The sequence below is a fragment of the Pseudopodoces humilis genome, chromosome 1 (assembly GCF_049639895.1).
Source record: "Pseudopodoces humilis isolate 2021_Gansu_Grassland_sample_001 chromosome 1, ASM4963989v1, whole genome shotgun sequence".
Classification (NCBI taxonomy): domain Eukaryota; kingdom Metazoa; phylum Chordata; class Aves; order Passeriformes; family Paridae; genus Pseudopodoces; species Pseudopodoces humilis.
The window spans coordinates 111,757,053-111,774,062 of NC_142200.1; the positions used below are offsets into that span (position 1 = coordinate 111,757,053).

Here is a 17,010-nt window from a genome sequence, read left to right on the forward strand (position 1 = left end):
TACACCACCTCTAAACACTATTGCATGGACAGTATTACTTTCATTGTACCAACAAATGCCTGTCTTCCCTCTAATAATGTTCTCTTTGATGCACATGCTGTGGAAGAGTTAAGGCATATTTACATTCAATCAACAAAACTTCATCAGCACAGCAAGATGAACAGAGATCGTATCCATAGCCTGCATCTGACCTTTTCATCGCTCTCTCCTTGAATGCACACGTGAGGCAGGCAGGCATGCACATACACGCCAGCAGAAATGGGAGATAATGCCTGAAATCAACTTCTGCCCAAGGCATCCTGATAGTTTCTCCTATGGTAAGTATTTTATTCACTTCAAGCACTGGATTTTAATTTGTAACATCTACAGAGCTGCGCACAGTGTTGGTGCTCAGGTATTGAGCATTGAATGGGATTAGAAGAAGGCAATAAATAAAAAACTCACATTCGTTAAGTAAGTGCATTGCCTTTAACTGAAACCACCTATTTAGTAATTACTTATTTACTAATTCACGGTATTCAGCCAGGTTCAGGACCTACTCATCACAGACTGGTGCATATTGCAGGACTCTGGTCCAAAAAACACGTTATTACAATTCAATCACTTTTCAGAATCCATCCACATGAATATTTTTCTCTGAAAATACACCTAACAATTTCAGGTTAGTTTATCCTTCAGTGAAGGAAGGATAAATCAGCAATATATTACTATGATGTAATTTGTTTATGTGTCAGAAACTTACGAGTTTACGCAGTTGGACCTTGATCCAATCTGTCATTTGGCATCTAGAAATAAAATCGCTATACATACAGTGAACAGCAGAAGTTAATGACACTTTTGGTGCTACAGTTTCATCTTAACAAACACAGGACATATCAAACTGTATTGGTATAACAGAACAAATTGCAATGGTGTAACAGGGCACTGGATGGAAAGCTTCATATACAAAGGCTTCTTTCTTATGTTCTGCATAATGTGAGAAGCTATTGACTTCTAATTTTAAGCAAGCACATTAATTGTGGCTTTTTACTTTGTTAGGACTGGTTGTGAAAATTCTAAGCTGTCTTAAAAACAGCTAAAATATTTGCCTTAATGTACACTGCTTAAAAAAAAATCAGTTGTGGTCCTCTTTTGGAAGGGATTTTGAAGAAGCTGCTGGAACCTCACCTATGATTTAGTTCCCAACATGCCTTAGTTGCACTTCCTTTCAAATTTGCGAGGGAGGAGATGGTTCATGGATTCAGCAGGTCAAAGTGCATATCACTGACTGTGGCTGATAAAGAACGAGCTGCCCAGAAGGCCAGATACTTAGATTTTGGTTTCAGCTTGATGGGCCAAGCTGAACTCTGGGAAAAATTCTGTTATCTAAGCTTTGCCTTCAGGCTTCAAACTATCCACAGCAGGCATGGAGGGCCCACATTGAGAGACACAAGAGTTTTGTGGAATCATTTAATATGGATATTTTCCTCTATTAGGGACTTGAGTTTTAAAGGCAAACCTGACCCCCATGCCTAAATTCTTCCAGAATAAAATCTTGCACCACATCACTAAGGATGAAAACCAAAGTTTGTTGCTTGTTTTCTATGAAAAATGTTTTTGGTTGTTTTTGTTCTTACTAATATGCTAAGGAAGGGCAGTTACATTATTGATGACCAAGAAAAAAAATATCAAATATTTGAGGTTTTTTTGCCAAATACATACTACCTTGAATTATTTTTTTCTAAAACAAAAACTAAGAAAAGTGTGCATGGAATTAAAAGATCAACAGAGACCATTTGTTGAACAAAACACTTTGGTATATTCCATTTCTGCTGTAAGATAAAATAATGAGGAGAGATGACACAGCAAAGTATTTTACATTGATGGAGTATTAGCTAGGGACCCAGACTGTCAAAATCTTGAAACAATCCAGGAAATTTTTCTAACAAAAGACTTTACACTCATTATTGCCAGCTGAATATATGTGTTAACTTTGGGTCCAAAATATAGATCTATATTTTAAACCAACTAATTTCAGAACACAAATGACTGCTACGTGACTCTGAACAATCTTGTTTTTAAACATGATTAGAAGTGGCAGTACAATAAGGCTAAGGGTCATCTGAGTCATCTAAACTTTCAGATTTGAGCTCCTATTCACAGAAATCAAGTTCTGCCTTAAAACAACCAAACTTGATGCCCTGAAAAATATTTGTTCATGTATCTGTAATCTGGATATTTATATTGGGACAGCAAGAATTTCACAGTCGTCTAAAACAAATATTAGAGACATATATCTCAAGAGTGCATCTCTCAAGAGTATCAATTTGAACAGAGTAGATCATTCTCTTAGCAAACATTTTGCACATCTCAAGCTTTTCCTCTGCATAATATTTATGTGAACAGTAATTCTGACCAAAAAAAAAAAAAAATAAAAATACCACAACACAAACAACCAAAAACATGATAGGAGAACTAGTAAAATACTCATTTGCTTCTTATAGCTCTCTAAGTTAGGCCTATAATTCTCATCATTCTATCTTCATCTTAAACCTTTTAGCAGTGAAGTATCTGCATAGATAGTAGAGCATTTGTGGTGGCTGCTTAATTTAAAATAAATAAATAAATAAAAAAAAAGTAATCTGAAAGGTAATAAAAACCTGCCGACTTCATGGAACCTAATTCTCATTTCTTAAAATGTGAGATTTTATCATAATTGAAGCAAATGTTCCCATGGGGCAAAATTTCCAAGATTTAATATCTATCCCCTATTGCTATTTTCTCACATCCACTTTTCTTTATGAAATGCAGCATTTCAGAAAGCATTTAAAATTTAGAAACACATAAATATAACTTACTTTCTATATCTCCTGTTTGGCTTACTATATTTTTGGAATTATACATGGCTGGAAATTAAGCCCTGGGACACCAAGCCTCTCCTAGCACAACTCAAGATACTTGAAGTGTCACATTTATGGTGTTAAACAGCCGACCAGTTGATGTACTCAATAGACAAGCTGAAGAACAGATCTTGAGCTGTGAACATTTGCAAACACTTGTGGCATAATTTTAAAAGTTGCTCTTTTAAAATATAACATCTGCATTTGAATCTAGACCTGGTAAGGCACTCAGAGATTTAATTAAGCAAACGAAATTCAACAATAGAAAGTGCAAAATAATGTAGTTCATACCCCACTAAAAATAAGAATCTCTAATGCAAACTCGACAATGCTCTTCAGCTAACTAAAAGGCAATAAAATATACATATTACAGCACTGCAGACTCTCTGAAAAATAGCACACAGCTTCACTCAACCAAATTTAAGAAAGATAGATTGTAAATAGAAAAGGTATAGAAAAACACTATCAGTCAGTGGAATATCACAAGAAGAACTGTGAATATCCTAAAAGAGAGACTTTGCCTACTGCAACATCCACCCAGCTCAGATCCAAAACTGCAACAGGATTGTGATAAGTCTGTAGGAACACCCTAAAAAGAATGTGCTATATTCACAAATGGAGGAAAATGGAGGATGCAAATGTGGTATCATTCTGCTTTCCCAATGCTCTGTGTGGATTGACTAGAGTGGAAAAGACTAAAGTGAAAGGACTCCACTTACACAGGAATAAAGGGGGACATTACAGAAGAAAAAACATTTCTGAAGTCAAATGCCACTATTTAAAACTTCTAAAATATTAAGTTAAAGACCAACACAATGGGTTACCAAAGAAATACCAGGAAACAGGCAATAAACAGTATGTACAGCTATTATTTAATGCCTGATCTGATCTATGGACCGTTGAGACCAGCTGACTTGAGAGTACTGTGTTTTGTGAGAGGATTCCATCACAGGATAAAGTGTTTCAGGTCTCAGCTACTACTCATTCAAAGGACCTCTCAATAAAGAAATGGAGAAACCTTTAGTAAAACCCAGGATAAAGGATAAAGCACTAGATGATGCTCCCAGGAGGAAAGTGCCTAAGTTGCTACTTTTTCAGACCACATCCTTTAGATAAGTCTGCACCAGGCTTCCCAGATGTCTTGGGATCAAACAGAACCAGCACAATAGTCACTTAGAGGAGTGCAGAGAAGTGCCTCTGAAACTAATCTAATTGCTCGCTGACACAAAATGTTGAGCCTCTTCAAGGTACCCCTGTAAACCAATCTGGAAATTACTTATATACTCGAGAGAAGTAAATAGCATGCAACAATGTATTCATGCAAGATGAAACTGTTTATTTGAACTTCAAGCAAAGCAAAGCAAAGCAGAAGCTGCATCCAACACTCCTTTTTAACATGGAAAGCCTGAGTTCAAGCAGACTCAGAAGATTGATCATACAAAAGAGAGCCATTATGTATTTCAGCTAATTTAATTTTATTCTGAAAGAGAAGCATTTCCATTACTCTAGGCTCAGTAGCCCCAGGAGAGAGGGCAAAGCAGCGAGACCACTAAGACCTCACTACAGCCAGACTTCAACCTGGTTTGGATCAGTTCTGGCTCCTTTACCAAACCCATGGTTTTACCATGTGAAATGTGCTGTGCAGTGGGAAAACAGGCTGAAGTGAATTAGGTCATGCTATTAGGAGTGGTGACCTTTCACTGATGAACAGTTTCTAAGCAAGGGAAAAGATTTTTTTGGAAGCTAAGACACTGCGAAAACCCTCACTTCACTGACTCCACATGCTGCTTTATGCTGCATCCCTATAATAAAGCAACACAGACATATAAATGATAGTCCTGGCTTTCCATAACAAGCTATAATTGGAGTAGGTGACTAGGAAAATGTTTAGATAAATGGTGGGATCATAACCTTTTATGCAAAATGGACAAATAAGTTATGGAAATATCTGGGAAACCCTGAGGCTGCGTAGCTGTACTGCAAGCCATAGGCACAGTTAAAGCAGACAGTAAATCACTAAATCTCGTCTCAGAGTTTACAATTTTGTTGTTGTTTTGGACTTTTTTGCCAGGTTTTGCTGACAGATGGAAAAATACTGGCTGATTATTACCAAGATTTAATTTACCTCCAATTTTCTTCCTATTTCTACAGCACATTCCTAAAAAAAAAACCCACATGCTATTTTATTCTCAGGGCTTAGAGATATACTAGCAAATAGTCATATTCCAACAGCACATTTTATGAAAATACCACTGTAATACTTTTCACTACTCATGAGAATCTCATTATATTATAAAATTTTATCAAGAATATTTCTAAATTATTATCTATGTGGGCATGCATTGATATGAATATAGTTTCTTGAATACTTATCAATTAGGCACGCACAGAGTAAAACTGTGTATGTCCATACACAGAGAGGCAGAACTGTGATACTGTGCTAGAACAGTATCATCTATCAACTAAGTGGGGTAGTGAAGTGCCAAAGATACCTTTGAAGATGGGGAAGCCTTTCTTCAAGGTGTCCCCATCTTTCTTTACCTGTCTACCAAGTGAATTTAAAGACCAAAAATGATTCAATTGCATGAAGAAGTGACATCTGAGACACAGACTTCAGTCTCAATTACTAGACAGGTATGTTCACTTGTTCTGAGGAATTCAAAGCCAAACTCTCTAGCACCAAGCCATAATCCCTACTCCAAAGTTTTTGACCAGAAATGAACATTTTTCACTATGTCTTTTCCTTTTTGAATCGTGGTAAGAATATCAGGATAGAAGATGACTGACAAATGGTAATCATTGAACAAACTCCACTTTGTTACTTACTGGCACCCAGATAAACAAAGCTGTATCCATTTTAACAAGGGAAAAATATACCTCCTATCAAATACCATATCCATATTCTAACTGTGTGTTCATATAGGGGAGGTCCAATTTTTCCAACTACAAAAATGTCTTTACAGATGCTTTCATCAATTAATTGTTCTCTGTGGTGTTTGAGAGGGCATAGGTGTGAGGCACAGTAGAGGAAATAACCATTGCACCTCCATTACTGCAGTGTAAGGGGTGATTTTGGTAGGTGTAAACTTCCCAGATATACTCAGTAGATATTTTTAGGAATCACAGAAAGACTCCATCTGCCCACACAGTAAAGGAACTGGCCATTTAGGGCCCTTAGGTTCTTCTACGTGTCCACCATTTTGAACTATGACTAATAACAGGGTAATTATCTTCCATGAGCTCTAGAGAAAGCAGAATATGAATATAAATCTCTCCTAAGTAAGGACTCACTGCACAGCACGACATCTGCTGCAGTCCTTTCCTTGGTTTAGATATGAAGGCACGTGCTGCAGCATTGCTGGTCATGTCATGCCTAAGCAGTGGGTGCAAGAAAAAATTCAAAGGGGTGCTTCAGTAGCCCCCGGCAAAAACAAGCCTGCTGACAGAATTCACCAGATATCGATCCACTGGTGGCATGAGTTCCAGGTATTGTTCATCAATATGGCAGACTCTAATTTGATCTAATATTTTAGGAAAGCTGTGACCAAACAATCCCAGACTTTAAGGCAGGCATTTATAAAGCCTTATTTATACACAGATGGGGGGAGTAGGTATATTTCCTTTTGACACATTGAACACATGTCCTCGTACTTGGGGTTGTACTTCACTTTAAAGGAATTCCTTTAAAGGAATAGCTCTGTTACTTTTTTTTAACACTTCAATTATTTCTGGGGTACATTTTTCTAAAGCTGACAGTTCTTATTTAAAAAATTGATCTTCCTAGGTTTAATCAAATATGTGCATTTATCCTCATGCAAAATGAGGACTGCCTTACAAAGTACCTGACACCAGCCAAACGTACCCTTCCCTCTACGCGTCCATTTTCCCATTTCCCAGGCTGCAGCACTACACAGCATTAGCAATACTTGCCTCATGTCCAGCATATTGATATAAAATGACCCTCTAAGCTTCCTGTCAGCTCTGCTCTCATATTACAAAGCCACTTTAACGTGCCTCATGTTCATTACTTAGCAACTGCTCCTTGCTTCTAAGAACCACATCCTTATTGACGCACTCACATCCTGGCACATCTTTCTTAAAACTGGAAACAGAACAGGGATTAAAGGAAGTTATGATTGCATTTTATAAAATCATAAGTGCCCTGAAAAAGATTCATAGGGAACAAGAGCCTTCTGTCTCTTCTGATACAAGAATTAGCAAACAATTAATGAAATCAGCATTGCAGGTCTAGAGCAAGCAAAGGAGATGGATCTTTGAAAATCATGAAGTTAAACTGAAGAATTTCTTATGGCTGGATGCTGTGTTGCTAAAATTTTAAATGCAAAACAGGCAGCATAAATTGTTTATTTGGGGATGGGGAGGCAGTTCTACAAATGACTATTCAATACAAGCTGAAGAAATCCCAAATTGCAAATTGCTAGAGGCTAAGAGACTACTCTGGGGAAGTATCCTCAGATGCTTGTCTGGTTCTTGTGGCACGTGCTCTCTGGCATGTTCTATACTGCATTATGAGAAAGAGAATCTGATATCAGAAGAAAATTTATTCTGGTCAGATATGGCCAGTTTTACATTCTTATATCTCTTGCATTTATTTTGATCACAACAAAGCTAATTTATCATGACTACAAATAGAATTCAACTGTTCATGTCATCCTTATCACCCTTTTCTGAGCACAAATATGTAAGGGGAAAGGACTGAAAAATTCAGTGAATAGCCATTACGACTCAGTATGTTGCATGTAGCTTGAGCACAGCCTAATTTCATATTTTTATACAAAGGAAAAATAGAGGTTCCTTTTATAGTGACAAAAATTATCATTCATTAGTAAACAAAACTGCATCTAATCCAAAATTTATTTAGATTACAGCCAAACCACTCAGACATGTCGGCTGAATGGGAGACAGTCATTAATAAAGAAATAACAAGCAGAGTATTCACTAATACAGTAACATTTAGTTATTCAGAGGGGGCTGCATAGGTGCACAGGGAATATCTATGCATATTACTGGTAGATTTGTGTTTACTGGTAGAGAGTGCACCTGTGTATTTCCAGGCTGATGAGCTGTTATGCAGGCACTCACATCAACTCAGAAGAAATGCTACTGAAGTTTGCACACCTGCTTTCCAAATCAAACCAAATAATCAGAAAGTGGCCCGGTTTTCACACAAATTGCATTGCTTTGTTGAAGCTGTGTCTCAGTACAAAGTGGTACCCCAAAAACCATGCAACATATCCTCCTGCTGGTGGTCATAGGAATTATCATGCTCGATACAAAGAATTTTTGTTTCTCACCTTACGAAAGCATTGTCCTCAGGCTGATCTACAGAAGAACATAATTAAATGATATGTCACTGAAAGAAAGGCTATGTCCATTTTCTAACACAGTAATATTTTCTAAAACCACAGTTTTTTGATAATTTCAGGGTGTTCTGGGTTTTCCTGGTGAGTAAAGCTGTGCTTACTGAATTTAGAACATAGTTTTGCTCAGTCTGAGCTCCAGATTCCCAAGCTGCATAGTTGTGGTCGGATAACTCCTCCGTGGGGCGTTTGGAGTTTCCTGAGTATGGAGGCAAGAAAGAATTAATCTGACTCCAGTGTTTAACTCATTTGCAGGTCTCAGATTTCCTGTTCTGCAAACATAAAGGGTTTGCAAAGAGTGTGTAAGAGCTTCCAAGACGTACAGCTATGTGAGTGCTAAAGATAGGGAGCCCCATTCTTCTCCCCAGCTTAGATTGCCAAAGCTCTGTGGATTTCAGCTGTATTATTACCAATTCAAATGTGTTCCAAGTCAGAGGAAAGTCAAGAACAATGTGTATTTATGAAAAAAGGCCAACTCTTGTTTGGCTGAAGTTCATAACCCGAAAAGAACCCAGTAATTCCACTATTCCTCAGCCTAAAAGTTGGCTATATTTTTCACTTTCAGCATCTGTTCTGTGGTGAAAGGCATTAATAGCATGAAGGTGGGTATATTTACTGATTGTTTGTATTTTAATTTTCAAAGGTAGAGGAATGTTTTAATGTTAGATGAAGTTACAATATGAAAAAAAAAAAAAAGTAAACCTAGAAACTAAAGCAGCACTTGAAAAGGGAAGGAAAATACCAGGGCCAGGTCTGTCTGAGGTGATAGCTAGAGAATAAACATTATTGTGTGTGCTGTAAGACTTTCTAAGCTAACTTAGCGGTTAAGAAAGATGCTGAGCTACAATTTTTGGGAACAAAGGAACATAGTACTGACCTAATTCGTCTCAATTAGCCAACAGTAAAGTTCCATGCCCTTTCAGAGACTAGAATTATGTCAAGTTAAGCACTTCTGAAAACCCCCAAAGAAAATTTTGTTTATAAATTTGGCAGGTGTAGTTCAAACTCTCCTTCATGCTGATCTACATGTTTTTTTAGGAGCAACACATGCATGTATGAAAGGACTGCTGGATTTTAGTCCCCCAGGAAAACTTGATGTTCTTTCAAGAATGGCTCAGGCTAATGCATTCTGTATTGGCTTGTGAACGCACATCTAGAAGCGGAAAAGGATCCCAAGATCATTTCACATTGGCTACCACACTGTTCTCAGGTAGAAGCATGAAATTTTCAAGGCTGAATAAGACTAGGAAGTCCTTCCCTTAATGTCATGTATCTTTGCTATCGTCCCAATCTGTCATTGTTTCTGCAAAGCTGCTCATTGCTTTAGTCTTGATTGTCTAGGACACTCACAGGACACTGTTGTCTGCTACTGCAGATTTTCTGAAATTTAAAGTTAGCCCTTTGCTAGCACATCTGTGATTTGAATCATGAATTTAGACAGTGTTTCTTCTGGAAAAAACAAACAAAACCAAAACATACAAACAACAACAACAACAAAAAACTTCCAGGTTTTGAAAGGCATATCTTCCTAAGAAATTTTGCAATAAAACCTAATACAAACAAATAATTTAGCATCTTATTAATGCTTTTGCTTTGACAATTATTATCCTTTAAGAAATGGGAAAATATCCTATATTTACAAAACCTGAACTTAAAAGGCCAGCTCCATCTGTAAAACTATGATTCCCCATTCCAAGACTAAAAGATAGTTTATGCAAAACAGAGGTAAGCAGGCAAGAGAGGATGGGGACACTATAACTTTCTTTGATAAGAAGCAGTACATGAAACTTGGAACTTCCAGTTAGTGCTTCTGCAGAAAACTTTTGGCATGGTCGACTTGGTAAAAGAAATCGAAGGAGAGAGACACTTGCATGTGTAATTTCCAAATCTAAACTGAACTACCTCTCATTTCTTTCCAGCTATAACTTTTCATTGTCATTGAACCCTGGACTGTTATCAATTCAGGTCAGTATTGCTCAGCCAGTATGCTCTGTGCAGAAGCACAGGGAGAGCGGGTGCACATTTTAGGAAGATAAGAGGAGAGCTCACTGGAGAGAGCTCCACACGCACACAAGAGCTGTGCCAAACGTCTCTGACAACTGTTGCAGCAGCAGCAGCCTACGCCTGGCTGTGCAATTCATTCAGAAACAACGTGGAAGGTGGCCAGCACAGCCATGTTCTCAGCTTCTCCTATACCGCTGAGCACGGCGAGGTTTCAGAGGCACCTCCTCCTGCTCAAGCAACGAATGAAAACAGTGTTTTATAAATCACCAATAAAAACACTACATTTCATAGAACAGTTTGCTGGGGATGGGGTAAGTGATAATTAAAGCACAGGAATAAAACAAACCCTGGCAATTTCAATATTGAGCTCTAAAACTCCTAGAGTCCCACCTTGGTTTCAAAAGGAAGGTTAGCTCAGTCAGCAGGGCTGTTAACCAAAAATATTACCAAAAAACTCAACCAACCGGTATTCTGAAGTTTTGTTAGCTAAAATTTGCAGACATTTCAATCATGAGTTAGGAAACCAGTGTATATCATGTGTATAGACCATATTTCATATTTTGTAGTGACAGCATTCTTATTATTTTCATGAATTTTTAAACTGCAAAAACAAACAATACTTTTCATTAAAAATCTAGGTTAAAAAAAATATTGGAAAGAAGGGTTTTCACCAGAGGTTTTCCATTTTAAGGATCAGCCCTTTGGAGTATTGGTGTCTAACAGAGAAAGAAAGGGAAGCGATTTAAAATTAAGAGAAAATTAAGCTGAAAATAAGCAGACAGAATGAACTTATTTGGTCAGCTGACTCATACCAGAGCACGCTTAAAGCCTACACTAAAATCTGGAAAATCAATAAGATTCTTCTGTGGGATTTCCTTTTCCTTGGTCCTTGGAGAAAATCTGTCTATTTAACTATACAGCAACCAGCTCTCTGTTCCTCTTTAGAAGCTCTTGTGCTTGGCTCTGTTCTGTGGAAAACAGCTCCCTTTTATCTTTCACCTAGACGGTGATTACTCCCTGTATTTAAGCTTCTGCATGATGGAAAGATGAGAAAAATATCACACAAGAAGCAAAATCACTCTCCGCATTTCCCTTGTGCAGGAAAACACATCAGAGCCTACTGGCACAGCCCATTTTCAGAACCAATTCCTGCCATGTACTCTCTGGATGGCAATTACTGCAGCAGAGCAGTCAAGAAATGATTCCTTGGACTTAGACAACTGCCAGCGCTAATTAAATATTCTTTCAATATCCACATTTTTCACACAGGTCTTGAGGATGGCTAAAAGCATTATACATACAAAAGGAAAATCCAGAGAAGATACACAACATCAAACACATTTTTAGTCCTTATAAAAGCAGATCTGAAAACACTTCCTTCGTGAATGCATTTGTTTCAACACTCTTGATGGGCTGCTAGTACTAAAGAAGCTATTAGATACTCTGCAAGAACCTACCTTCTACTGAACTTCCACATTATGCAGTCTTACAGCAGACTAGGACTGGAAACAAAAAAGGGTAGAGAGGACTCCAAATGCCTGAGAAGGGATAAACTGATTGCACAGTTCAACTGCAGGCTGACACAAGCTCAGATGATCAAATTTATTTAGACAGCAGGCCTCCATTGATTTTTCAGGTGATTTAGTCTCCTTGGCATCATTAAAACTTACATATAAAGTAGATTAAGAAGTGTCCTCATGAATGTGTAATTCTGGGTGAAGGACTATTGCAAATCCCAAGAATAGATGTGGCTACAGATTTTATTAGAACACTTATACATTTTTCATGTGTACTAGGTTTCCTTGCCTATTTGTCTGAGCCAACTCCCATATTGCTGAGATTCTACTCCTTAATTTTCCTATATATATCTCCTATTTGTTTATAATATTTTTCTAGGAAATGCAGGAAAGGAGCATCTGGAAAAAACCTAAACTGATATATAAATCATGCACATAAGCAATGGGTTTTTTCTGTCATGTTTCTGTAGTCCCTAGCATAAAGAGACAACCAAATCAGTAATTCCTGTGAGATTATTCAGAGGAATTTCAGTCATGCCATTTTTAGTAGGAGGACAAACCTAAAAAAACACCTGGACTCTACGAGCCTGAACAAGTAGGCACTACACACACACAAATGTATCTGCATGTCCAAAGAAGCACACAGCAAAATAAGGCAGACCAGCTAGGAAAACATCCCTCCAGCTCCATAGCATTAATTCTTCTCAATAAATGAAATGCTTAATAAGCACTTTTGAAAAAGATGGACAACTTAGATGAACGTAGGACAGCAGTAGTGGTCAGAACTCCTGATTCATGTACCTCAGAGAGAAATGCTAAAGAAGCCAGGTGATAACATGTGAGTGCAATAGGTTGTGTGGGTCCTTGTGTGGGTCCCTGTCCCACCAAGAGGGCCACATGAGACCTCATCTCCTCAGCTGCCGCCACTACTTCTGCAGGCATACTAATGCTGTTCCTCTCCCTCAGCTGAATCCTCGCCCACCTGCTTCAAACCCAAACAAAAAGAGAAATTCAGACATGTTCAACAGTTGGGGTTTTCTTTCCCTTTGTGGGTTTATGGGGTGTATTAGCCTCAACAGAATAAGTTTTCCAGTACTGAAGGGAATTGGAGCATCAATCCACCAAAGTTTAACCTTCTTCCAGAGGCAGCACTCTGAAACAAAATCAGTCAAAATGATGTCCAAATGCTATAAAAAAGATGGAGGTGGCTGTATTTTAATCGATAAAATGAGTATATTTTACTCAAGTATCCACAAGATACTTCTGCTAGCCAACATGGGCGGGGGTTCAGTTCTGCTTTTTGTTTTTCAAAGAAGATTCTTGGATTTCTATGAGAAAAATTATATTGTGTTAAAACTGAGAAAGAACCGTTCTTTCCGACCAAGAGTTCTCTCCAGGAAAACATCACAGACAATACCGACACTTCAGCATACTTTCCCTACTTTACTGAAGAAGGCCAGCACACAGAAAAAGTTTGCCAATGCCTCTTTCACCTTTACTCAAAAGTATCCACAGCTGGACTGAGGGTTTTGGCATTTGCTGAACACAGGTTACAGTCTGTCTCCTCTCTGGCCTCTACATGGGGCAGTTTTGCTGCTTTGCAGTGCAGAGTGAGAGAGGACACCGATACCATGAAAGCATAACACACAAAAGGTTTTGGGAATTTCTTCAGACTTAACTCTTTTTATTTTGATTTCATTTGAGAGCCACCATTCACCACTAATTAAAGCAGCTCCTGAAATAAAACTGCTCTGGATAAACTTCCAGAAATGCAGGTTAAATTATTGTTTTACCCCTTTACTCAAAGCTCTTCTGAGCCCTCACTGTTAATTCAGACACTGGCAGGTAATGCTGTCTTTCAGTCCTGTTATGTAACCTGGCTTCCAACATGTGCAAGAACTAACATGTTTCTCCAGATAGATTTGCTTTCCCAGGCTCCTGCCTTCTCAGCAATGTGAGGTACTTTGTATGGAGTCATCTCAATTTCCTTTGAAACCCCATTTTTCTAAATACTTAGATTTTTTTCAGAGATAAGAAAAGTCAGTTGTATATTTATCTTGAGCTATCAAACACACTAAAAAGAATCTATCTGAGATTCCAGGCACCATGGCTAAATAATAAAAATACAGTCAGTCTTATGCAAACAAATGTATAAACACACCAGTCGCCTCAAAATCTCACAGGGCAAAAAACTATTCCTGCCACAGGTTCCCCAGAAAACAAACCAACCACGGGTTGGTGCAGCCCTTCCCACTCTGAAAACACCAGGCTTTGCTTTAAGTCCCTAAATATTGGACAATCCAAATGACAATTTTTTTCAGTCACGGTCTTTTCTGATGTTTCCACTAATATAAATACTGCAGCTGTTCATTGTTCTGAATCTTGACAACCCCAAGCATAGATTTATCTTTCAATCCTATCTTTAAATCTATAATTTTAAATCTGTAACTGTACAGTTTTATATGGATTGAGATTTTTTTACAGATTTATATAGATTTACTCCTTTCTATAAATGGCTGTTTGATATCAATCATTAGGACAAAACATATCTCCTGTCTTTGGTTTCTTTTCCACAGCTTGACTAATGCATCAAATTGCCTATATTTTAACAAGGAGATACTGTATATCTGAAAGATAAAATAGCACAGGCCTTAGAAGTTCACATTCTTCAGCTTGCCATCTTTTACCCATTTGAAGCAAATATTTTCTATCACCATGTGTCAATAAAAACTAAGAGCCAATAAAACAGCCTAGCTTGCATTGTGGGGTGCTGTTAAACAGAAATACATTGATGACATCCAGTTTCTATCAGGCACAATGTGTGTAACTCAGTAGAAGACAAAAGAACCTCATTTACCAGCAATTAATTTGCTCCATAAAATAAATAATAATTAAAAAAACCCACAAAAAAAACCCCAAAACTATGTTTTTACTAAGACATTGTTGAAAATCAAAGGTTTAAACCACCAACATTCCTTTAAGTATAAATCTTCAAATCTGACAGTTGTTTATTAGTTGATTTCCCTCTTTTTTTGTAATTACCTGTTTGCTTTCACTGTTTTAGATTCTAGGACAACGTCATTTCTATGCAGGCTAAATCAGGCAATATTAAGTGCTTTTCGTGATTCTCAGGCAAGGCATTTTTAAAGTACAAAGCAACAGCTATTTTTGTTGGCTGACACAGTCTAGAGCCCAAAGACACATTATTCCACCTTCAGAAAGGCAACAGCTGGACCACACGATGGTCCTTACCATAACCCCTGTCTCACCACAGCCCCTTTGCCTGGGGATGAAGGACAACTCCAAGACAGGGTGACTGAGCTCGCTTCACTTGCTACGGCTCCTGCAGCCTCTGGGAACAGATGCCACTCACTCCCAAACAACCTTTAGCAACTATTCTTTCAGCAACCTTCTACACTTCCATTTATGTCCTCAAAATAAAAAAAACCAACAAACTTAACAAGCAGGAGAAGCCAAACCTAGGCAGATCAGCCAGATATTCCTTACGCTCAGTCAATCACTCCTTCAGAGAAGCCCACCAGCCACATCAGAAAAGAGAAACTTTTCCAAAGCAAAGGAACCAAATGAAGACAACTTCAAGGTGGAGAAAAAACAACTCTTTCCCCCGTTACTTAGCAAAAAGCATTTCCAATGCTCTTAGACTTCTCTGCTCTCTGCTCTGTCTTACAGCCCTCTCCAGACAGAGGAGCAGAGAGAGAGTCAGAGCAGAGCCCATTACATGAGACACAGCTCTCAAGAACACAGACAAACCATGGGATGAGCAAGGCGCTGGGGCCAAAGGATGAAAGAATCTTTGGAATAAGCAATCCAAAACCTTAAAAACAGGAGCAAAACAAACACTTGGAAATTTAACCCAACTGCTGAAATAACCCTGCAATGACATAGCTCTTCTTACCTTTGCCATCTGCGCCTGCACGCCATTTGCTTTGAGAGATGCTACTGCTTTCTGTGCAGCTGCGGGACTGTCAAAATCTACAAAACCATAACCTGAAAAATAAAACAGATAAATACAGATTTTCAGTATTATCCATATGTATGAGCACAGATAAAGATTTCATTTTCAAAAAGAAGGAAAATCTTTCCATTCTCTCACAGTCTCATGATCTTCCAGTATCTCTGCCACCACATCTCTATTTGTCACATCTTTTCTCCTGAACCTAGTGGGGTTTAAGGGATTGCAGTGACCTGAAGCTTCAAAGTGCCAGAAGATATACAGCAGAAGGGGAGTGCAGGCAGGTGTTTGTCCTAACAGATTAAAAGTCCCTGGCAGCAGAAGGGCACACATGTTCATGGGACTCCAGTGCTCTGGAGTCCTGCCCCATCTCTTCCATAAGAGGAGGTAACTTTATGGACCTTCCTGGGATACAAAGCTACAGCTTGCAGTGGCTGGTTTTATGAGAAAACACCCCTTCTCCTGTCCCTTAAACCCACACAAGGATTAAGCTTCAGAAGAGGAGGGCAACAAGTCTCTGTGGCAGTCTGGGGCCAATGTGTGCAGGAGCAAGAAGAGCAGCCTTCCAGCAGGTGGGACCAATTCAGGAAGAAATCCCAATGTAGACTCTACAGGCAACTGCCAGATAGCTCTAGACAATGATGAGATAGCAAAGTCTCAGCTTTGGTTAAAACACATCCCTTTCATCCCACTGCTCTCTCTGCTGGAACAAGGGACAGATCTCTGCCAGGAATTGCTTTGGGATATCATCTGAACAACAGCTTAGAGTTAGATCTTAGGGATTGGCAAGGGATAATCATCTGCTTTTAAGTGGCTTTCTTGCTCCCAGTATTTGCATTAGTTTAGTATATTAATCAGCCAGTCATTTCCTATCTTCTCTTCCTCCCTCTCCATATTTTTGTTCCTTTAGCCAGCAACACTGGTATGTTCAAGCAAGCCCAGTGCTGTTAAGCCCTACTGGATAGCAACAACTCTGAAAACATTTTTATTTTCCTAAAGACATAAAGGAAGGGGAAGAGGGCAAGGAATAGACTTCACAACTTTTAAAGCACTGAGCTCTCTCTGATCTTCAACAGCATTCAAATATCTTGCTCATAAAGATTTCAACTGAATTAGGAAGATCTAAAAATCTCACCAAGCACCTATTTAAGCAGCTGCATATATTTCACAATCCATCCAGGGAAAACCCCTACATCTTATTAAGCAATTACAGTGCAGGTAGGCATGTGCTGCTCAGACAAGCTGTGGCCAGGGGC

General features: G+C 38.5%; 1 protein-coding gene across 6 annotated transcripts in view; it reads right to left on the reverse strand.

Moving 5' to 3' along the window:
- The window catches only part of RBMS3 (RNA binding motif single stranded interacting protein 3), a 708,653-nt gene that overhangs the window by 247,843 nt on the left and 443,800 nt on the right, over positions 1-17,010 (reverse strand). For all 6 annotated transcript variants that reach the window (XM_088051401.1, XM_088051399.1, XM_088051425.1 and 3 more), the window contains one exon: positions 15,698-15,789. In XM_088051401.1, coding sequence (XP_087907527.1) covers positions 15,698-15,789 — 92 coding nt within the window. The remainder of the gene's footprint in view (positions 1-15,697; positions 15,790-17,010) is intronic.